This window comes from Leptonychotes weddellii, chromosome 9, assembly GCF_054177405.1.
Source record: "Leptonychotes weddellii isolate Sample4059 chromosome 9, ASM5417740v2, whole genome shotgun sequence".
Classification (NCBI taxonomy): domain Eukaryota; kingdom Metazoa; phylum Chordata; class Mammalia; order Carnivora; family Phocidae; genus Leptonychotes; species Leptonychotes weddellii.
The window spans coordinates 81062943-81086312 of record NC_138377.1 but is presented as its reverse complement, the minus strand read 5'-3'; the positions used below and the strand labels follow the sequence as shown (position 1 = coordinate 81086312).

Sequence of the window (23370 nt, the reverse complement as noted above, 5' to 3'; positions counted from 1 at the left end):
GGGGCTCTATGGCCCGAGGCCAGGGGCGGAAAGGCTGCCTGCAGGTTTGCGTTGCTGAGTGCACTGTTTAATTTAGAAGGGCCTTTTATCCTGGATCTCTTGACCAGAATCGGGGGAAGAAGGGGTGGAGTTCATGAAGCCTAGAGGAAGGGCCTTCGAAGGGTGGAGCTAAGGTGGAAGAAGGGAGAACCCTTTAAATAAAGCCCCACACGGGCCGCCCAGGAGTCCGCCCTCAGTGCCCTCCGTGCCTGTGAGACGCCGCAGCCCCGGGCAGAGGATGGAGCCCGAGGAGTACAGAGAGAGAGGTGAGCGCTGGGCACCCCTCTCTGCAGGAGCAGGTGCTGGGGCTCCGCCCTTAGATTCGGGGGGGGGGGTTGTCATTTGACAGGAGGAGTAGAATTGCCCTCCGAGAGTTGGTTTCCACAAACTTTTTCCTGAGGAAGGAATGTGGGACCCTGGAATTTAAAACTTTCTCAACCTCTTTTTCATCCTCCCTCTCCCACTCTCCTGTGTCTCCCTTTTCCTGTCCCCTTTCTCACGAAGAGAGGATTTGGATTCCTCAGCCACTCAATGGGAAAAGGGGATTATTCATATTCTGAAGCAGAAAAAAATTTTCCTCGAGTATTCTGTAGTCACTGCAAATCCTTTCTATGTATTCATTTCTGTATGTGTGAATCTGTCCGTGCTGTTCTTTCACTTAGTCCTTCATTTCCTACGTATTTAGTGAGCAGCTACTGTATCTCCAAGCCTTGTGGAATGAGAGAAGCCAAACGGTTAGCCTGTTGCCCCGCATGGCTCCTTAAGAGGGACAGGAGATAGTTGCTTCTAATTTTTCTCTTTGTGACTTTTTATATCTTCCTCCCCACCGGTAAGTTATGCTGCCTAAGATTTCTTTGCCGTAAGGTATTGTCCCGCGTTAAATCCAACTTTTCCTCTCCCCTCCACCCAGACCTAAGTAGCTAGCGGCTTTACAACTCAAGTCTGCACTTGCTTATTTCCGGGCTTCCCAAGAGCCTCAAGCAGGTTCCCGAGGACATCCATCCTGTGTGTAGAACACGAATACATTCCTTGTTGCCTCTGGGCAAGTGCAGGGCCAGGTCCAGTGCTCTCAGAGCCCTGCTGGGGTGCCACTGCAGTAACGAGAAGCACCAACTGTGGGAGGGTTGGAGGAGAGCGAAGGGTGTCAAAATCCCTCTCTTTCTCTTTCATGGTTTTTTTCTGGGATTGGTCCTGCTTATGAGAATCTTCCATGAGCTGGTGCAGAGGCAAGAAATCAGGTTCCTTCTCCTTCTCTCTGTTTTATCTTATCTTATTATTATTATTATTATTTTTGCAGGGGGAAGAAAAGCCTAAGGAGTACTAAGGAGGAATTATAGATATTGAGAGAGACAGAGAGAGGGAGATGAGCACACAGACACAGAAAGGGAGAGAAGCAGAGAGGGAGACTCAGAGGGAGCGAGAGACAAAGGCACTGAAGACTGAAGCCCTGTCCTGGAGAAATGAAAGGGGAGAAAAAAATAATTTATACTCACTTCAGAGTATTTGAATTGGCTATTTTTCTTCCTTATTTATTCATTCATTCATTTGATTTTTTTTTTTTTTTTGAGCATCTAAGAAATGTCCTAAGCATTGAGGTGTTGGCGCAAGCAGAGGGAAAGAAACTGAGTGATTAAGACCTGGTTTTGCATACTCCTGAAACTAATATTACACTATATGTTAACTAACAAGAATTTAAATAAAAACCTGACACAAACAAACAGAAAGACACGGTTTTGCATTTTCCCAAGACTTAAGGCTAGTGCAGCATTCTTGGTCTGGGTCTATGGCTGTGCTTTGGGGATGCCATGAGCCTCAGAAATTATACAGCACTTTTCTGTGCGTGCAAGCCCATAGTTTTCATCAGATTCTCAAAGAAGTCCATGGGGTCCAAAAGTGAGAATTACTGGTCCAATGGGAACAGTGAGCAAGTAGATTTTTCAACTTGTATCAGGACCTGGCAGGGGAGTTTGCCATCTATGCTAACAAAGAGTATAGGGTGTGTGTGTGTGTGTGTGTGTGTGTGTGTGTGTGTGTGTAGAAAGAGCCACAGAGATTCTGATAAACCTGTAAGGTAGTGAATTAATTAGATGTTCTGTTTTTGAGAAGAAAGGAAAGGTAGAAGAGACAATCAAGGTTGATATGGATAAGGGAAAGGGGAGGAAAAATAAATATTTTACTTCAGTGCTTGAGTTTTATATTTCATGATTTTCTGTCTTGTTCGTTTGTTCACTCACACACTCCCTCCACTGGTCATTCATTCCCTTACTTATTTTTCCATTCATTTTTAAAAAAATATTTATTTAATTATTTAAGAGAGAGAGAGGGAACCAGGGGTGGGGTGAGATGGGGTGGAGGGGGATGGGGAGAGGGAGAGAGAGTCCCAAGCAGACTGTGCCATGCTTGGAACCTGACGCAGGGCTTGATCACATGACCCTGAGATCATCACCCAAGCTGAAACCAAGAGCTGGTCACCTAACTGACGCCCCCCCTTTTTTATTTTGAGTAATCTCTTCCCCCAACTCAGGACTCAAACCCACGACCTTGAGATTAAAAGGTGCGTGGTCTACTGACTGAGCCAGCCAGGCGCCCCCACCCTCACTTATTTTTAAATTCTGAAGACACGGCTGATGCTGGGCATCAGACCGTCTCCGCATCAGCCCACGGGTCCATCCCCTTCTTCACCAAGTCTCTTGGCCCTGACCTAGGGGGGTCAGGCATGGATTGGCCAGGCCCAGTTGGCGGACATGAGGCTGGTATCTCCTCCTCCCGCGTAGGAAAGGAGATGGTGGAGTACATTTGCCAGTACCTGAGCACTGTGCGGGAGCGGCGTGTGACTCCGGACATCCGGCCCGGTTACCTGCGAGCCCAGCTGCCGGAGAGTGCTCCCCAGGAACCTGACAGCTGGGACAGCATCTTTGGGGACATCGAGCGAATCATCATGCCTGGGGTGAGCTACAGTCACCACAAGGGTGACCCTGGGTTTCGGGGCATTGGAGGGCGGGCAGTAGGCCTGAAGAGAGGCCTGCCTTGGGTAAGCCTGCCACCTGGGCACCAAAATGCCAGCCTGTCGTGTGGGCATGTAGAGGGCCAGGACTTTGAAATTAGGATTCTGAAGCCAGGGCTGCCCTGTGGTGCTGGGTGGGAGGCCGGAGGGCGTTAGCACCTCACCCCCGGGCCTAGTCTGATGGATGCACGACAGTCGAATGGGATGAGGTAAGGATGAACATCGGGTCTGAGGGGAAAGGCCAATGTGGAGAGCACGACAGAGAGAGGAGGCTGGAGACAGTCCCCGAAGTCCCAGATGGCAGAGCCAGGGACTTTCCCACAGAATGCGGAGACTGGCTGACGGGAAGGAAGGAGGCCGAGAAGATACCCTACCTTAGGGCACCCCGATAGTCACATAGAGAGGTCCTGGGAGCTGAATGAGACCCTGGCAGCCCCCTCGTTTCTCCTCCTGGAGGTGGGAATGGTGTCCTCCACTACCAAGGGGAGGTCTCACGATTGAGCTGCTTTTCAGGAGTAGAGAGGGATCTTCCCTGGATCATATATTCCCGGCAACAAAGAGCACAGCCTGGTGACAGCACTGGCAGGGCCAGGGAGCAGACAGAGGCTGGCTGGTGCTTGGGCTGGGGCCCGCCTCTGTGGGCTGTGATGCTGTCCCTGGCCACCATGGGCGAGGAGCTGTGCCAAGGTGCTCAGGCTAAAAGTGAGAGCACCAGTCTTCCTCCCACAGAAGGGCTGCCTTTTACTGAGCTCCATGTCACATGCCAGGCCCTGGATGAGCCCCGTTACAGGCTGGCTGGTTCTATCCTACAGTGACCCTACAATCCCTGTTTTACAAATGAGGAAACTGAGGCTCAGGGATGTTAATTGTTTTCTCAAAGTTACAGAGTTTGTAGGGTGGCAGATCCAAGATTTTAGCCCTGGGCCAGTCTTATTCCACAGGCTCTTTCTCCTACACTGATACCTCCTCTCGTGTATGACTGAGTGCTCCAGCCTGAGCCTGCGCACCCAGGCGCCGCCCTTCAGTGGGACCCCAACACGCTGGCTGTTCTCCTCACTCTGTCTGCTTGGGGCACTGGTGTCCTGAACGGCATGTGTCCAGACACCTCCCGAGGCTGACTTGGGATTTGCTTCCATCATCCCCTAAAAGCTTTAGATGGGACAGAAATATGCCCGGAGGCAGGGATGACAAATTATCCAAACTCAGAGTAAGTCTGTACAAACGTAGTGGTCGGCAGTCTTGTACAAAACCAATTAGTCATCTCTCTCTGACCACTCAGCCTATTTCACAAGCATCTTTTGCAAAATTTCTGTATCGTTACGCTTTATCGTAAAGCTAGCACCCCGATAAGATTATCTCATGGATTTCATTCTGTAAAATGTAATCTGCTGAGGGACCAACTGTAATTTGGTAGTGAGACTGAGAGCAACTGTCAGAGGGGGTGGAAATGAGCTGATTTGTTGATTGTAATTCCAACAGCTGCTGAGGGTGTGGTCAGAGAGGCTCATTTCTGGAACAGAGGTCTGTCTGTTCTTGATAAGGGTTCCTCTGGCTTATCTTATCATATTTATCTTGCAAGAACAGATAATTGCCTCTTGATAGGGTTAGGGGATGGAAGCCCTTCTTTGGGGTTTCCAAAATACTGCCACTAAGGACACTGATAATGAGGGCCCAGTCTTCCAACGCCTCTGAGAGATGGCCTGAAAGCGATTGGCCCTTCGCTTTCTCACGTTGACCAACACCGCAGTGAAGACTGGATTCATTTTTCCCTCCCTGCCATCTCCTAGACACAAAGAGATTAACTGCTCTTCTGCTTTAATTCCCAGTCTGGTTAGAAAGACCTCCTCTGCGCTTCATGGGGGTAGAGAGAGAGAGCCGCTGAGGGAGAGAAGGCAGGGTGCCACCTTGTTCAGGAGCTTGGGCCCTGGGGTCAGAGAGCCTTGGGTTTCTGTCTTGGCACTGTCATCTGTCTCTGTGAGGTGTGGGTGATCACAGGGATGCTGCTTGACACTAGCCGGCCCCGATTCTTATCTGTAAAACGGGTTAACGGGAGAACCTATCTCATAGGGCTACTCTGAGAATTAAATGAGATGAAGCATGGGGAAATGGAAGATATCATTGTTGCCTTCCACATATTTCGCCTGGCAAAAACCAGAGGAAGAGGTCTGATTATCTAAGAGTCAAGTCAGATTATATGATGTGTCTATCACCATGTGATTAACTCATCATTAACGTTAGTGCTTTACATTTTGCCAGTTTCCTCCCAGATCAATCCACATGACAACCCCAGGAAACAGGATTTATTTTATGCTGGGAAATTAAGGTGCAGAGGAGTACCCTGTTTTTATGGGGTCTGCATCATATATAAATTTTGAGATCCCTTGTAAGAAAATAAAATTAAGTGTCTTTCTCAAAAAAGACCCATGCAAACACGGGACCTTGGAGCTTAAGTTCATCAGCTTCACAATAAACCTACAAAGTCACACTGGTGGTTAGGGACAAAGGTAGGACTGGAACCTGTGTCCTTGGACTTGAATCGTATACTCCTTCTACCACACACATTGTCTAGGACAATGTCCTTGCTAGTGAGGGATTACAAGAATTTCTGTACACTAAGTATCGGTACACTAAGATGTTGACTAACGAGTTCTCAGTAGGGTGGGACATCTAGAATGAGAGGGTTCCATGGGTTCAGGGAAAGGATCAGAGGGGGCTGGGGAACTGGGAAAGGGTTTGTGGAGGAAGTGAGTGTTTTGTAGCTTTCTAGGAATTGGCAGGTTTTGGAAGGTTCTGTTAGTGTGGGACGTGCCTGCTTGTCAGGAGACACAGCATTGCTCAAAAGCACAAATGCAGAAATGTACAGGGCATCTTCATCAACAAGGAGATGAAGCCGGATTAGATAATTAAAGAGGCCAGTGAGCCTGTTATGGTGGGGCCCTGTCTATCCACCTGGCTCCTGCTTACATCCGGTTCTTCAGTCTGACTGTGGGCTCAGGGCTTAACTTGGAGGTAGGGGTCCCAGGCCCGAGGGCTGGCGCTTCGCCCGCCCTTTTCTCTCCTTTCTCCATCCTCACTGGGAAACGAAGGATGGCTTTGAATCCATTCACACTGACCCTCTGTGGGAGCTGTGTGCCCAGAGAGCTCGGCGACCCATAAAACAAAAGATGCTTTTTGCAAGAAACTGGATGGGACAAGCAACCTCTTCTTCTGGAGCTCATAGTCTCCTCTTCCTTTTATTACTGGGCAGCGGTGGCATGGGGATAAGCATGGGAGACTGAGGTGAACCCTATCCGGAACCCACAACCCTAATTACTATGCCAGTTTTCGTTTTGCATATGCCCTTCTGGTCTTTGCATACATACAAGTGCCCCACTGATGAGGTAGCCTAGAAGATGAGACATGTGGGTGGCAGGAACACCAGGAATATGTTTTATGTTTTTATGGAGTTGTGTCATTTCCTGGACTGTCTTACAAGGGTCAGCCCACCTCTAGAGTGGCCAGGGAGGGCCTCTGCTAGAGGAAAGCCTCCCAGACCTGCTTCCTGGTGCCACACATGGACACGCTGTTCCTCTAGGTGGTGCACTGGCAGAGTCCCCACATGCACGCCTACTACCCAGCCCTCACCTCTTGGCCGTCGCTGCTGGGAGACATGCTGGCCGATGCCATCAACTGCTTGGGATTCACCTGGGTGAGTAACCGTGGCCGTAGCTGTAACTGGTGGCAGCTGGACCCAGAGCAGAAAGTGTCATCCTGGGGCAGGCACATTCTGTCCCGATCTCCGAACGGGGGTTCTAAGTTAAACATTAACAACGGCTACATTCTTTGAGCTTGAACTTCATAGAAACGATCTCATCTTATCCTTTAACCCTATGGAATCATGAGTATTGGCCCGTTTCAGATAAAGAAATGGAGGCTTGGTAACTTACGTCTCCAGGATCACACAGCTCGTAGAGACCGAGGTGACATTTGGACTGAGATCTGGTCATTGCTACAGTTTGTGATCCTAACTAAGCACTTTGGTGCCTATGGGTATAACTTCCCCTGGGCTCTTGTCTGTGAGGGGTTAGGGATATATCCTCAGACTCCCCTTAATCACCCCCTAAGGACCGAGCTGCTTTAAATTGTGCCAGAAGCCTCCGAGAACAGCTTTATATTTTAAGCCTGAACTGTTACAGGGTGTGTCAGGGAGCGGGGAGGGCTTCAAGGGGGGAGGGGGGAGAGTTGCTACCTTTTCTAGGAAGGAGTGCTTTCTTTCTTAGTCCTAAAACTTGCCCTTGGCCTTCAGGATGCTGCTCACCTGGGTATTTTAGGGACTAGGGAAGCCAAATGGAAGCGATCATTTCTAGGGCTGTTTCTCCACGGAACTTTGGGAAAGTTTTTTTTTTTTTTTTTTTTTTTCTCCATGGAACTTTGGGAGTTAGGAAAGACTCCACCCCACGGAGGGTGGGGCATCAATCCAAAGCCCTACATCCTTTTCCCTCTCTGTTGTGGCAGAGGATGGGGGATGGGGTGGGAATGGGGCACAGGGCCTGACACGGACCCCTTCTCTGGGAGGGGGGAGATAGGCCAGGTTCCCATTGATAGCGTGGGGATGCAGGGAGGGCCAGGGCAGAGACAGATGTGTTTCTGGGGCTGGTGGGGGGATATCTTGGTGTCCTGGGGGCTGTCTGGATGAAGTTGCTTTCCCTCTTCCAGGCCTCCAGCCCTGCATGCACGGAGCTGGAGATGAATGTCATGGACTGGCTGGCGAAAATGCTGGGACTCCCAGAGCACTTCCTGCACCACCACCCTGGCAGCCAGGGAGGAGGCGTCCTGCAGGTGCCTACCTTGGCAAAGCTCCTCCCAGCTTGGGGGCTGAGTAGTGAAAGATGAGCTGAACCCTGGCGCAGGCCATTCTCCTGTTGTCCACGGAGGCTCCCCCCTCCGCCACTGCGTCACCCTCTCCGCCACTGTCACTGCCGTCATCCTCTTGCCATTGGCCATCGTCATTATCCTGGTGGTCACCATGATGGCCGATGCGGCCCTCGGAGCCACTGCCTCGGCCGCTACCACTACTCCCCCTGTGGCTGCCACCGCCACTCTTCTTTTTCTCCTTTTTCTTTGAAAAAGATTAAGAAGTCCACCCATGGTCACATTTCCAGCACTGCTCGATTCAGTTTCTTTGTTTCTTACCCGACCCCTCCCCTGCCTTGAATCATTTAACACCTTACGGTAAAAGGAAAAGACAAGACAAGGAGAGACTTCTTGCCCTCCCTCCTGGGTCCAGGAGACCCTGGGCGGTGAGAAAAACGAACCCCATCATTTGATTTATTTTATCCTACAACACTGTCATTTGGATATCTGTCAAATGATAGTTTCTCAAAGATTTCTTGTGTTGTTAAGAGCCATCGGCATAGTGGAGCTTGCTGGGCGCCTCGCGTTGACTGTGCAGACTGATGTGTACTTTTGCATCTATAAACCTTGACATTTATGAGGGCTTGGTTCTGAGACCTTTGAGGACCCCCAGATTCTTGAATTCTACTCTAATACATAATTTTCCTGGTTTTACAACCTCTAAGATAGACATGATAATAACTAATAATAGAGCAACAGTGTTTTCCTCAGAGAGTGGATATGAACATTCAATGAGCCCTTCTTCTTCTTCTTCTTCTTTTTTTTTTTTAAGATTTTATTTATTTATTTGACAGGGAGGGAACACAAGCAGAGGAAGTGGGAGAGGGAGAAGCAGGCTGCCCCCTGAGCAGAGAGCCCGATGTAAGATTCAATCCCAGCACCCTGGGATCATGACCTGAGCCAAAGGCAGAAGCTTAACCAACTGAGCCACCCAGGTGCCCCTGAATGAGCCCTTCTTTAAAATAAAAATAGCCATGCTCCCCTGAGATGAGGCCTGGAAATTTTGCTAGGCTCATTTGCTAGCTGAATGACTCCCCCTCTCTCTCCAGTCTTGCAATGAGATTAAAATCCTCCCAAGGAAGGCAAATTACTGCATGCTGTAGTTACAACTTCAGATAGTATATCTGGGAGACATGCTAAATGTCTGCCGTACGGGATCTTGCTTTTCATTTAATTATCTCACGGACTCTGTAGGTAAATAGTATCATCACCAATTTTTGAGATTAGAGCACTGGAGCTCAGAGAGTTTAAAAATGCCCCAGTTGCCCCGCTGGTAAGTGGAAGAAAGGATTTAAACACACGCTCATCTACATCCAAATGGCGCTTCCTCCTGTATTCATCAGCCATGTTCAGTCCTGTAACATCTCTGAGCATTGCTATGCTCATCTGTAGACGGGAATCACAAGTACCTCAGAGAGGTTTTATGAGGAGCCAGTGGGATGATAGAACGTTTTGTAAACTACGAATTATTATTATTACTATTCTGCTGGCATCCTTGTTGCAGAGTGATATCCAGATGCTGAGTATCTAGTGGGACCTGATCTATACCGCTATCTGCCAGGCTTTTTAGCAGGGAGAGCAGGGAGCTATATCCGTAGGAAGAGTTCAAGAAGCAAAGACACCAAAGACCAAGTGAATGAATGATGAGAAACCTTTAAGAATTCTCTGAGGTTGCTGAGGGGCCCACCGGATTCCCACAGTCATGGCCAAAACAAAGTCCTGTCCAGCCTTCATTTGGATAATTAATTAGTACACCCACTCTGGGAGGCAGCCGAAGGGGTGCTTTTCATTTTATAAACAGAAAAGAGTCCCCGGAGGGGTAACGGTAGCCAAAGGTCACGGGAGCCACTGGTAACAGAACCAAGGCCAAAGTGACCAGCCTCTCACATTAAGCCAGAACCCACTCTCTCGGGAATGTCCCTTTAGAAACAAACTCCATTTCCATGTCTAAACTGAATAAATGAGAAGTTCTTTATTTTTAGCAAGCTTTATATGGGGAACAAACATATCTATAGGCAAATTTGTATCTAGCAGAGGCTGAGCAGTCTCTTTTTGGTCTGTGGCCTCTCAAAGATGTTGGTATTGGGTGCAAATTTGCTTTCATGACTTCCCGGGGCAATTGGAAGAGAGGCTGGTGTCCCAGGAATGCATAGGGTGTTGTGAACGGAGAATGTGGGATAGACCTGTGAGTCAGGAGAAAGGACAACCCTTTAGGCAGGGGCCAGGGGAATATGCCAAGGGACCAGAGGAAGAGGCTGCCACCGGTAATCCTTCTTCCACTACAGAGCACAGTCAGCGAGTCCACCTTGATCGCCTTGCTGGCAGCAAGGAAGGACAAAATCCTGGAAATGAAAGCATCTGAACCCGGGGCAGATGAGTCCTCCCTGAACGCCCGGCTCATTGCCTATGCCTCTGACCAGGTGAGTTGCCCAGTACAGGCCAAACCCTGGGGTCAGGGCTTGGCTTCTGGAATCTTCGTTCTTGAGTAATTTTTTTCTAGACATGAGTATGCTGGAGCTCAGGGCGGCACAGGCCTCAGAAGCTCTCTCCAGGGACCATGGTGGGGGAGACACACAGCAAATGTTATTTTTGATTCCCCTAGTCTGGCTTCAGCAGTTTCTGGGGGGTGCTCATCCCGGGTGGACTCTGCTGACAAGTTTCCATGGTCCTTCTAGGCTCACTCCTCAGTGGAAAAAGCTGGTTTGATTTCCCTGGTGAAGATGAAGTTTCTGCCTGTGGACGACAACTTCTCACTCCGAGGGGAGGCTCTTCAGAAAGCCATCAAGGAGGACAAGGAACGGGGCTTGGTGCCTGTTTTTGTAAGTCAGAACGGTTCTCGGCTTAGAATGATAGGACCTGGAGGCAAGGAAGGAATTTGGGCAGAATTTAGGCAAGTAACATGCTGAAAAAAAAAAGCAGAACAATTGTCAAATACGATGTTTATGAGTTGCTATTTGTTGGTGTGTTAGGAAATAAATTTTGTGGGTCATAATCCGTATAAGAAACAATTAAGAATACAAACCATCAGAGTGCATTCCTATAGCCAGAATTGTATGGTTTGGCGAAACTTTTCTTTCAAATGCACACATGTACTAGATTGCTATATAAAATGTATTTCTTACTGCGGGTCAAGGCAAAATGTAATGTGAAATACACGCTCTTCCAGTGGGATGGGTAGGATAGATAATAGCTGTGGTTAAATCTTTTTTTTCAGGCCAACTGTGTCACATGAACCCACCTTCCCACATTAACTTCCTTTATTTTCCTTCAGGTGTGTGCTACACTGGGGACCACTGGGGTCTGTGCATTTGACTGCCTGTCAGAGCTGGGCCCCATCTGTAAGTGTCTGCCTTGTTTGGCTAGGAAGAGTCACGAACTTTAGACTGTTCCCTAGAGCAAGAACCTGAAACTAGCTCCGTGGCATTATCTTCCCCCTCGTGGGTCAGTGCAGAGAGCTTAAGAAGAGCCACCGAAGGTCACAAGGCAGCCAGGGCACTGCTTTTCCCAGCAGTGGACCGGGGCTTAGAGCTCCCCCACCCCCCCCCGGCCCTTGCCTTGCATCCTCTTTAGGAAGCAACAGTGGGAGAGTCTCGGGTTTTCGTGCCCTCTCATTTGTATGTCAAAATCAACTTAAAACAGGCCATATGCGAAACACAGGGTAAAGGAGGCACTGTCAAATATTTTCTATTCTAGCCCAAGGAAAGGAAAATGGTAGGGTAGGGGAAACCATGGGGGAAGATATAGGCAGGGAAGAAACCCAAATGGGGTTGCTTAAAATCCCCAAGCAAGAAACCCACTAGGAAAGAGAGACATCCCTTCTGGAACATTTGTTAGATGCATTAACCCTGCTCTCCCGACCAGCGGACCAGCGGGGAGTTGCTTTCTGTGCCAGGAACTTCTAGCCTGTCGACCCTCTGGCCGGTGAGAGCAAAAGGCCGGTTGTAGCTCCGTGGATTTTCCCTTCCGGAGGCCCCCACCCTTCCCGTCCATGTGCCGCCCCTCCCCCCGCCCCATGGCCCTTCCCCCAGGCCTGCCTCCCAGCCAGGCAACATTTGTCTCCTCAGGTGCCACTGAGGGGTTGTGGCTCCACATCGATGCTGCGTATGCAGGCACGGCCTTCCTGTGCCCCGAGTTCCGGGGGTTTCTGAAGGGCATCGAGTACGCCGATTCCTTCACCTTTAATCCCTCCAAGTGGATGATGGTGCACTTTGACTGTACTGGCTTCTGGTGAGTGAGGCAGCCAAGCTTCCAGCCCATGGGAAAGCCTTGCTTCCTCTGGAGAGGCCTCAGCCACTAATGCCTGTTTGGAAACCCACAGGGTCAAGGACAAGTACAAGCTGCAGCAGACCTTCAGCGTGAACCCCATCTACCTCAGGCATGCCGACTCAGGCACAGCAACTGACTTCATGGTGAGTGGCCAGAGACGGCCTCTGGGATGGAAGCTCACTGCACCTGACCCCAGAAGGTCTCCTTGATGTTGGCTTCCATCCGAAATTGGCATATTGTGAACCCATCCCATAATATGTTGCTGTATGCCTTTGGTTTCTAAGCATATCGAATGAAACCCAGAAAACTGTTAAAAAGCCTAGAAAATGAGGCCAACCTCTGAGGCAATATGCCCATTTCCTGAATATGTGTGGCATTCCTTAATTTCCAGAGATGCCTTTTCTACCATGAGTGAATCGATTCCCTTCTGTCTCCATCTTGGATAATCTTTTCTGCTTAGTGCCCAGCAGCAGGGAAGGGTGGAGAATCTCCGTGGGTAGGGAAAGACGCTTCTTGCTTGAATTGCTTTCATCTTTTGTCCCCAGGGCGGTGGAGGCACGGTGGGAGGCTCCACGGGAGGGGGTGGGGGCACAGGTACCCTTCCTGAGTTTCTGGATGCTGCCAACTAGTCCTGGCCTTCTCAGCTAGTTGCACCTGCCCACGTTTTCAGCCTGTACTATCTCCTGGGGAAATGAATTCTTCAGATTTACTCCTCAGTTTGAAGAGGAGCCTTTTCTTTAATTGTAGGGGAGACAGAGATGTAAACCAGTTATACCCGTGGCCAATGGGAGGCATCAGAGCAGAGTAGACGAGCTTGGTTTGAAATGCTACCCCAGCAGTGGGCCTTTGGGAAACTTAGTGGCTCTCTCTGAGCTGTGGCTTCCTCATCTGTAAAATGGGCACAGTGATCCTGATTTCACAGGCCCTGATTCACAGAGGCTGAGATGGGAACATACATATAGATCACTTAATGCAGTCTTGGGAATGTGGCAAATGCTCAATTAACGGTAGGGCTAATATTGCTAAAAGTTCTTTTAAGCTGCAGAGATTCGCTATAGCAAAGCGGTTAAGCGTTGAGGTGCTAAAGCCGGATGGCCTGTGTTTGAATCCTTGTTCCTCCATTCATTAACCTTTTGTGCCTTGGTCAAATGACTTAACCTCTGTGTCTTGGTTTCCTCATCTGTAAAATGAGGATGATGATAATAATATTGGCTTCTTAGGCTTGTCGTGAGATTAAATGAGTTCATGCCGTGAGGCAGAGAGAGCCATGCCTGGTGTCTGTGACTCAGTTTGTAAAGAGATGGTTCTGTCTTATCTCCTTGGGCAACTGAAATGTCTTGGCCTTTTAGTCCTAAAATAATAGCTCTGTCATCTCTTGATTGTATTGCTTATTCTCCCTCAGACCAGCTCACACTTCCTTTAGATTTTTGATTGGAATTGTAGATACTCAGCTTACAGACCCTCGAGAGGTTGCTAAAAATAGACGAATAATGGTTCTTGCATTTTCACTGCCCTGTCTGGTAGGTTTTCAGCAACTTTTTAATTAAAAAAACATTTCCACAGCATCCCAAGGGGCAGAGCTCTTCAGGGATAATTCTAAGTTTCTTTCTTGAGTGTGAAATGGGAAATGGTACCCATTCTTCCATAAGTGTATTTGGATCATCATAACTTAAGAGCATTATCTTACCTTTGCCCATTTTGGATCTCGTGTTACCTTTTTGTTTGCTTGTGTGTTCCCACCAGTGTCATGAGATCTTTCTGTGGTTTGTTCCCATCAGTTTGGACATTTTATGGTACTCTCTCTCTTCTAGATAACTTTTTATACAAAATATTGAATTATACTTTTCGTAGCACTGGTCCAGGGAAACCTTATTATTTATATTTCCACATCCAGAAGGTGTGCTTTATGCGTTTCCTTCCCCCACCTCTAATTCTATGGATTCCATTTTCAAGTCTAAAAGAAACTTCTAGAAAATGGAAGCTTCTATCTGTTGTGATCCTGGGAGTCTTCACGCTGCTCTGACCCAAGCTCTTTCTCCCCCAGGTGGCTGTAGCTATAAATAGAAGCCCAGCCATGTTTGAGAGGAGCCAGAAATAAGCAGCATCCTGGGAGAGAAGACTTACGGACTTCATCCCTGGGCTCTGGCACCACCTAAAATCAGGGCTAGATTTTCTGACCTCAAGCTCCCACTAGCAGATGGGGCATTGTCTTGCCTTTGGCAGGGGAGACCTGCAAAACCTTGGAAGGACACAGAGGAGACTTGGGGAATGTCTGGATTTAAAGAAGAGCCACGTCCCCCTTTCTAAGTCCAAATTTCCTGCTCTAACCGAGAATATCAGCTAGCTGGGTCAGCATGGATTGGTTTTGGAATAGTGACAAGAGGAACAACTGGGCATACGAACATAGTGTGAAGAAATAAAAAATAAAATCATCTCTGCCTCTCGTTTTAATTTGCTGGTGAGATAAAGCAGCCAATTAGCCATAACCATTTGGGAAGCCATGTTTCTAGAGAAGGCTCTTATTATCCATTCATTATTCTCCCAAAGTGTCCATCTACTAAGGGATGAAGCTGACTGCTTTCCCTGTCACAGGGATTTTGTCCTGTGTCCAGGTTTTGATGCCCTCTGCTGGTAAACGAAAGTCCCCAAGCTGGAGAACAAAGGCTTAGTACTTGACATAGGAGAAACATTGTCCATCCACAACGGGACAGTGTCCCCAAAGGGAGAGTGCCCATGCCAGGTCAGGAAGTGAGTGTGAAGGGTGAAGGTGAGCACATTTTTGAGGATTTGGTAATCCTGTGGACGAGTACATGAATATCAGTGGAACAAATATTTATTTTTGGTCAACAGAAATTGTGGTGAAGCTTTCTGACATTTGAAGAAGAGGTCATTAGAAACCACATTACCACATCAGGGTAACTGTCAGTGTTTTCCAAAGCCTTTGGTCTGTTTTCAGATGTGTGAAACTGGTTTGAAATTGGTTTGAAAATGTTTCGATCTAGGGTGCCCACGGCCTTGAACTTTAAGCTCTGTTGATTTGGCTACCAGGAACAGAGGGTCAATTTTAGTTTCATAGAGGCCCAGATGTGGATGCTCATTTGAAACCTGAAAGCTGGAGTCATGGCTCCTGAGAGCACGGGAATGTCACAGGAATGTCACAGGAAGAAGTCAGGACCAGACCGTGACATTAAATAATGATCATCTTGGCTCTAGGCAGAAAGACTGCTGTGATTTGTAGCTCACATTTTTATCACCTAAATAGCCACCGCTTGCTGACGACTTCCTGTGAAGCTCTTTGCCTTTGTTCTCTTCGCGCCACTTCCCTCGGAGGTGCTGCTCGCTCTCGGTCTCACGAGGAGCCAGTGGGTGGCATCACCCAGGAAGTGGCAGAGCCGGAGGGGAAACCCACGTCTGCGGGGCTGGTAGCGTCCCAGCTCTTGACCACTCTTCTTTACATTTTGGGGGGAATAGAAATACTATTCTCTGCAATTTGAGGAACTTAGATTCTTTTCAAGAAAAAAAAATGTATTGCACCATCTTGAATATCAGTTTGAAATGTTTAAAGCAGCATTTGAAGCAAAATGGCTTCTCCTTGGTTCAGGGTCATGGGCTTGGTTTCCACTTGTCATGCTCTTGGGCAAGGGTGACTCTTGGCCACCTTCCCACGTGACAGGGCAGCCTTTGGTAACTTGCCTTGGCTTTTTCTCCTTAGCAACAGCTTCCGGAGTCATGGTGACACCGTCTATCCCTGGAGGGCAGGGCAGGCAGGGTATGACAACGCCAAGGAGTGTGTGAGGGAGCAGCGCCCTTGCCTCTAACCATCAGCCCTGTGTACCTTTGTTCTAGCACTGGCAGATCCCCCTGAGCCGGCGGTTTCGCTCTATCAAACTCTGGTTCGTGATTCGGTCCTTTGGCGTGAAGAATCTTCAAGCGCACGTCAGACATGTATGTAGTCTTGCTGTGTGTCCTTGTGGGGGAGGAAGACTGGGGACCTGCGGTGTATGGCTCAGGTGTCTGGACCTGTTCTTGGGCTCCTGGGACTTGATTATTCAGGGTAGCCATTTCTTTGTTAGCTCGAGGGATCCTGAGCAGAACATGGCACCGGGGGGCTATCTGCTGTCTGTTCCCCTGCAGGAGGGTCTCATTATGCCTTCTGTTAGTTGTCAAGCACCGGGGAGCGATGGCCTGAGAGCCTATTTTGCAGAGAGAGAAAGAAAATAGACCAAAGGGCAGTGTGTGTGTCTGGGGTAGGAACATATCTTTCTAAGAATTACTCTGATTATCACAGCTGCCTGAAAATTTGAGTCATTCATGGTTATGCCTGAGACATGGCTCTTCTGGCTTGGACATGTAAACCTACCAAGTCTGGAACAAGCCTCTCTGCTTTGTATCAATACCTATTTACCGAAGGTAAATATTTGGTACAATTTATTTTTTTTATTTTTTAAAGATTTTATTTATTTATTTGAGAGAGAGACTGAGACAGAGAGAGAGAGCATGAGAGGGGGGAGGGTCAGAGGGAGAAGCAGACTCCCCGCCGAGCAGGGAGCCCGATGCGGGACTCGATCCCGGGACTCCAGGATCATGACCTGAGCCGAAGGCAGTCGCCCAACCAACTGAGCCACCCAGGCGCCCTGGTACAATTTATTTTAACTGAACTCAACAGCAACAACAACAACATCATTGTGCTAGAAATAAGACCCAGAAGTAAGTGAGACAGGCAATGCCCCTCTGTCATATTCTTCATGAAACGGGCAGGACTTGACAGAATTTTGGCTAGCAGCATTTTTCGTCCATTTCTCTGAGCACCTATGAATAAGGCAAAACCATTGATAAAAGCCGTGGATAAGTCCGAAGACATTGTCCGTTATTATTCTGTGTGTCTTTCCCCTTCTACCTTCTCTTTAGGGAATTTCTTCTATATGAAATAAACACAAAACCAAATGAAATGGTTGAAGCAGTAACTATGACCGGTTTACTGTTGGGAATTTTACATTTGTAATAAACATCAAGGTATTTGGCAACCGAATGTTTATCAGTGAGTGGCTGTAGTAGGCATGTAGTAGGGACATCAGGCACTTTGTGCTCTCTCAAGATCCTCAGACTCAAGATTGGAGGTAGTGGGCCGGGAAATGAGACAGTGGAGGTTACAAGTCACCAAGAAAGCTCTTTTGTGTGCAACTGAGGACTGGATAGGCAGCGTGTAGGTGCTGGCCGACTCCCTAATGCTCCTCTTGCAAGTCAAAGCTCCGAATTCCCATCAGTTCCCCCACTCCCTACACTAGGCCCACACTTCTGGGCCTGGCTTTCAAGGACCTGGGTATCAGCCTTTATTTTAGCTCAGGCTTCCCACTGACCCGTTACAGCTGTATCCTCAGTCTGCCTCTGCACCTTCACCTGTGTTTTGTCCTTCTGGATTTCTTTCTCTTCTCCAAATGTTGTTAAAGGATTACGTTTCATTTCTCCCAGGAGCTTCCCTGACTATTCCATCTGCCCTAGTCCTGGTCACTGCTTCCTTGGCATTCCTAAGATCACCTACTCAAGCACACTTATAAAACTGAGCTCACAGGGGACCAATGTCCCACAACAGTAAGGGGTGGAACCAAAACAGAGTTGTTGTGAGTTAATTTTATTTCTTCAACTTGACTGAGATCATAATTATTACTTGCATAGGGTCTTAAGTTTTAAAAATACCTTATAGTGTTTCATTAGATTCTAACAACAATGCTTGGGATAGTCACCCTGACCAGCCCCATATCAGAAGCAAGGCTCAAAGATGGTAATTGCGCTGCTGAAGAGTGGAAAGCCTTCTCTCTTCACAATTTTGGGCTGTCTTCTACTATGTGAGCTCTTGAAGGTTATGTAAAACCAAGATGTGTATCTCTCTGTAATACAGTAATGCTTTAGAGCATGGAATCTGGGTTTGGTTTTTCTGTTCTACCCTTTACTGTTTGGTGACCTTGGACAAATTACTTAAACTTTTGTGTTTGGCTTCCTGATTTATAAGATGGGAGAATGATAATACGTCTCAAAGGTTAAGGGTGGTGATTAAATGAGATAATACATATAAAGCCCTTACTTAGTACAGGACCTAATACTCACCTAAGTATTCAATGAATATTTTTTCTTTCCTTTCCTCCTCCTTCTCCTTCTGCTGCTTCTTCTTCTTCCTCCCCTTCCCCATCCTCCATTTTCTTTCCCTTCTTCTAATGATAACAGATGACTCCCCTCATCAGCATCATCATCATCATTCATCATTTTCTGTCACCTACAATTGGGATTGGTAAACTTTTTCTGTAAAAGACAGACAGTAACTGTTTCTGGCTTTGTGAGCCATACTGTTTCTGTTGCAACTATTCGATTCCGACGTTGCAGCACAAAAGCCACCGTAGACAATACATAAACAAATGGGCATGGCTATGTTCCAGGAAGGCGCTGTGTTTGGCCTTGGGGCTGTAGTCTGCCCACCCTCGACCTAGATTGGTTCAGGGCATGGGTAGCAGCAATGCTTTCCTTACTCATGAAGGTGGCAGGGATGCTGAGCCATTTTCCCCTCTCCCCTGGCCCCTGCTTCTACCTTGTCACAATCAGCTTACGTTGTAGGAAGCAGCAGAGCATGGTGGGAGGAGCATGTACTTGGTGACCAGGAGACCTGCATTGTGCCACCTGTACCTCAGGGAAGTCACTTTCCTTGAGCCCCGCTGAGGAAATTAGGAGGTTAAGACAGAAGAAACGGGAGTGTGGCGTGAACACGGGGAAGGAAAAGAAAGCAAGAAAGTATGCAACCATGAAGGGAATGCTAAGTCTGAGATCAGAGGCTTAAAGAGCAGGATAGATCAACACCTAAAAAGAAAGAAAAGAAAGATCCCAGTGTACTCAAGGAAAGAGAGGTCCCCCAACATCCTTCCTGCTTATTCTTGTGGTATAACAGCTGGGCCCACCTGACCACATCCTGCTTGATACCAACTTCATCAACTTTTCCATTAAAACCAAACTTGACCTAGTATAGTCAATGATGGACTGTCTGTATGCCACGTGTATCCCTTGTATAACTGACTGTGTAATGGCCAAAATTGAGAAACTGGGGCAAAAGTGGTATGATTAGCTAAAATCCTTTGAGTTCTCTTGAAATTGAGTATCAAGTCGGAGAACCAGGTGATTCAATGAGAACTACGGGAGAATAATTACTTAGCAAATATTTTATTGAGATCCTTCTGGATGCTTAAAGAAATTTTTTAGAAATGAAAGAAAAGGTAAGTCCTGTCCTTGTTTAGTTAATAATCTTAGGTTTTAAAAAAAAAGGAAATTTTAAAAAATGACATAAACTTCAGTGAAAGATTAATATGGTACAAAGCTTTAAATTTTTTTATTGTGGGAAAATATCTATAATGTAAACTTGACCACTTTAACCATTTTTAAGTGTAAAATTCAGTGACATTGTGTACACTCCCAATATGTGCAACCATCATTACTATTTCCAGAACTTTTCCCATCGTCCCAAACAGAAATGTTGTACTTGTTAAACTTGTGCAGTTTTCTTTCTTTCTTTCATTCTTCCTTCCTTTCTTTCTTTTTCTTTCTTCCTTTCTCTTTTCTTTCTTTCCCCTTCCTTCCTTCCTTCCTTCCTTCCTTCCTTCCTTCCTTCCTTCCTTCCTTCCTTCCTTCCAAGATTTTATTTATTTATTTGAGAGAGAGAGAGAGAGAGAACACAGAGGGAGACTGAGCAGGGAGCCTGACGTAGGGCTCCATCCCAGGACCCTGAGATCATGACCTGAGCTGAAGGCAGGTGCTCAACTGAGCCACCCAGGCACCCTGAGAGTTTTCTATAATGTACGTGGGGAGGATGTATAAAAATATATTCTCTGTGGAATGAAAAAAAAGAGGAGGTAATGAAACAACATGTGAGGTATAAGGTATGAAAAGGTTTGAGAGGCAAGGGAAAGATGTAGGCTTAGGAGATGGACAGGGCTGTTGACAGCCCACATGGTGCCTCTACATACTGTGAAAACAAGAATTTCTTCCTCTGGGCAGATCCAGCCTGTACAAATTATCTGGCTGGGAATGCAGAGATTGGGCTGGCTGGGTTTTGGCCCTCGCTTGCCACCTGGACCAGTAAGAAAGCTGTGAAGCCAAGATTTGAGGCCAGATGCATTGATTGCAAAGCACATGCATTCTGGCTCTGGGGCTGAGTTGAAAGAGAGCCCTCAGAAATGAGTTCCTGAGGAGGATCTGATGTGACAAGCAATAGGACATTGCTCACGGGAGGTTTTCCAGCTTGGAATATGAGCTACATCAAATGGAGAAGAAAATCAGGCAGAAGCCATTCAGAACTCTGTGGTTCAAAGGTGTCACGTTTAAACCCATTTAGCAGTGTGAAACTTTATGCAGAATTGTCCCTTGCCGATTATTAATCTCAGTTCTCTCTATATTTACAATTTTAGGGCACTGAAATGGCAAAATATTTTGAGTCTCTGGTCAGAAATGACCCTTTCTTTGAAATCCCTGCCAAGAGGCACCTTGGCCTGGTGGTTTTTCGCCTAAAGGTAATGCCATCTTCCATGGCTTATAATTATGTTATTTGGTGGTTGTTCAGCCTCTTGGATCTATAAATACTGGGCTTCTGGGGATGCTTAGGGGGGGATGTGACATAGACATCATTTCTCTTTATTCTTCAAACAGGGTCCTAATTGTCTCACAGAAAGTGTATTAAAGGAATTAGCTAAAGCTGGCCGTCTCTTCCTCATCCCGGCCACTATCCAGGACAAACTGATCATCCGTTTCACTGTGACATCCCAGTTCACCACCAGAGGGGACATCCTGAGAGACTGGAATCTCATTCGAGATGCTGCTACTCTCATCCTGAGTCAGCACTGTACTTCCCAACCTAGCTCTCAGGTTGGGAACCTCATCCCCCTAACCACGGGCCCCAGAGCCTTGGCCAGTGGGATGTCCCTTCAGTCTGCCAATGGGGCAGGCTATGACCAAGCCCAGGCCAGGAAGATCATCAAGCAGCCTCAGTGTGTGGGAGCCAGTCCTATGAAAAGGGAAGACAGCTGCCATCTTGAAACCCTCTTTGACCCACTTGATGATGACTGCTTTTCAGAAGAGGCCCCAGACGTCGCCAAGCACAAGCTATCCTCCTTCCTGTTCAGTTATTTGTCTGTGCAAAATAAGAAGAAGACCGTGCGTTCCTTCAGTTGCAACAGCATGCCTGTGAGTGCTCAGAAGCCACTGCCTGTGGATGGCTCCGTGAAGAATGATGGCTCCTCCAGGGCCAGAATCTTCTCTAGGTTCCCAGAAGAGATGATGATGTTAAAGAAAAGTGCCTTCAAAAAACTCATCAAGTTTTACAGCGTCCCAAGCTTTCCAGAATGTAGCTCTCAGTGTGGGCTCCAGTTGCCCTGTTGCCCTCTGCAGGCGATGGTTTAGACCAGGGGTTTCAGCCAGAATCCAAGAATGTGTTTCAGGGAGTTGCTGAGCCCCTCAGAATTGTATGCTGAATTAGTGTGCTTATGTGTATGTGCATTTTTCTTAAGAGAGAGCCCATCACTGTATCAGATTCTCACAGAGGTTCATGACCCATGACAAGATACAAATGGGGAGCTTAAGGCAGCATGGTACAGAAGGTCCCAGCCGTGTTTCTCTCTGGTCAGAGAGAAAGGACCCCAGGAAGTGTACTGACAGGCAGCTTCTATGGTTCAGCTTGTGATGTGAAATATATTATAGAAATAAATTGTACTTGTCCCTGAAAAAATATCTTGTGTGACTTAATTGACCACTGAGACACTGACTAATTCATCAGAGCATATCCTGGAGCCTAAATGTATGTACTTATGGATTCTACTTTTCGGGATGTTGAAGATGTGGATTTAACTCTGAAAGAATGACTTTGGAGGAGCCCTTGGTATGAAGAAGGCAGGCAGTTTGAGGCAGGCACTGTGACTCACAGTTTATAAATGAGGAGACCAAGGCCCCAGGTCACAAAAGCTTGTAAGTGGGCAAAGCCAGGTCTCCTTGTCTTTGATAAAGCTCATGCTATTTCCACCGTGCCGTACTTGATCAGAAGCTCACGGTACGGCCCACCCCCGCCCCCGCCCCAGTCCTTCAGTCCATTTCAAGTTTCCCTCCCTAGATTTAGAACTTGTACATTTTCTCTCTTTCTGGACCCTGTCGTCAAATAAAAGCTGTGCTCCCAGGCAGCTTGCCCAGTTAATTCATAGGTCAAAACCTGTTTTCTTCCTATTTGAGATGGCTCTGAAATGGGTTATATTAACATTGTCAAAGGTAAACAAAGCTGGATGCTAGTTGAAGTGGTAAGGACAGATTTTACTCAGTAATATATTGTTGCAGTAGGGACAAGGGTCCAGGATAAAGTAGACTCAACTTTGACTTGGAGGTGAGCGGGCACTTTACAGGGAGGATGAGGGGGTAGGGAAGGAGGCAAGCAGGGTCTTGGTAGAGTCAGGGAAGTGCAAAATGACAAAAAGCAGGAAGAGAGCACAGGTCCATGTGAAATCCATCTGGGTTTGCTAACTGGTGCTTATTGAAGTTAGACTCCTATCCCCCCCACAGGGGCTGGGAAACAGGCCCATCTTCAAGTGTTGGGTGGAACCAACAGTAAATACCTTTTATCAGCCTTGATTTTTCACAGGCAGTTACTTTAAGGGGAGCCAGGGTCATCCTAGGGTTGTGGCCTTGAGCTGTTAGAGCCTATGTTAGTGTTTGTTCAAGTCTTTATAGGCCAAAGTTGAGGAGTGGTCAACAAGATGGCTTGGAGGAGCGTGGCTAGAGTTTGGTCAAGGAGAGAGTTTTTATCAAGAGCATAAAGTTTCATGTTGACACTTCCTTCTAAAGGTCTTTCCGGTCAGCATTCCTTGAAGGTCTGACCTGATTTCCTTCCTCCTAGACGCTTGGAGAACTATCACACTAGTGCTCAGCTCATCTCTTGGTCCATAGCAGGCACCCACAAAATGCTTGAGTGGATGTGCAAATGAGCAATATGTGAACAAATCATCTCTTGAGTTTGTCACTTCACTTGGCCAATCTTATCCATTTTTATAGTGATTCTCATTTGCTTCCATTTTTCATGCTGACATTTCCTAGTTTTATCCCCAAATTATTTTTGGGGCTGGAACATCCTATCTATGCACTGACTATGGGTTTCCAAA

At 47.3% G+C, this 23370-nt stretch overlaps 1 protein-coding gene across 1 annotated transcript; it reads left to right on the top strand.

Annotated features, from left to right (window-relative positions):
* HDC (histidine decarboxylase) lies at positions 1-22157 on the top strand. The gene is made up of 12 exons (XM_081831061.1): positions 1-305; positions 2814-2986; positions 6618-6731; positions 7739-7861; positions 10222-10356; positions 10612-10755; positions 11208-11274; positions 12001-12163; positions 12255-12345; positions 16049-16147; positions 20644-20745; positions 20882-22157. Exons 1-12 carry the CDS (start codon positions 278-280, stop codon positions 21629-21631), a joined length of 1989 nt encoding a protein of 662 aa, XP_081687187.1. The 5' UTR covers positions 1-277; the 3' UTR covers positions 21632-22157.
* Positions 22158-23370: the final 1213 nt, after the last annotated feature.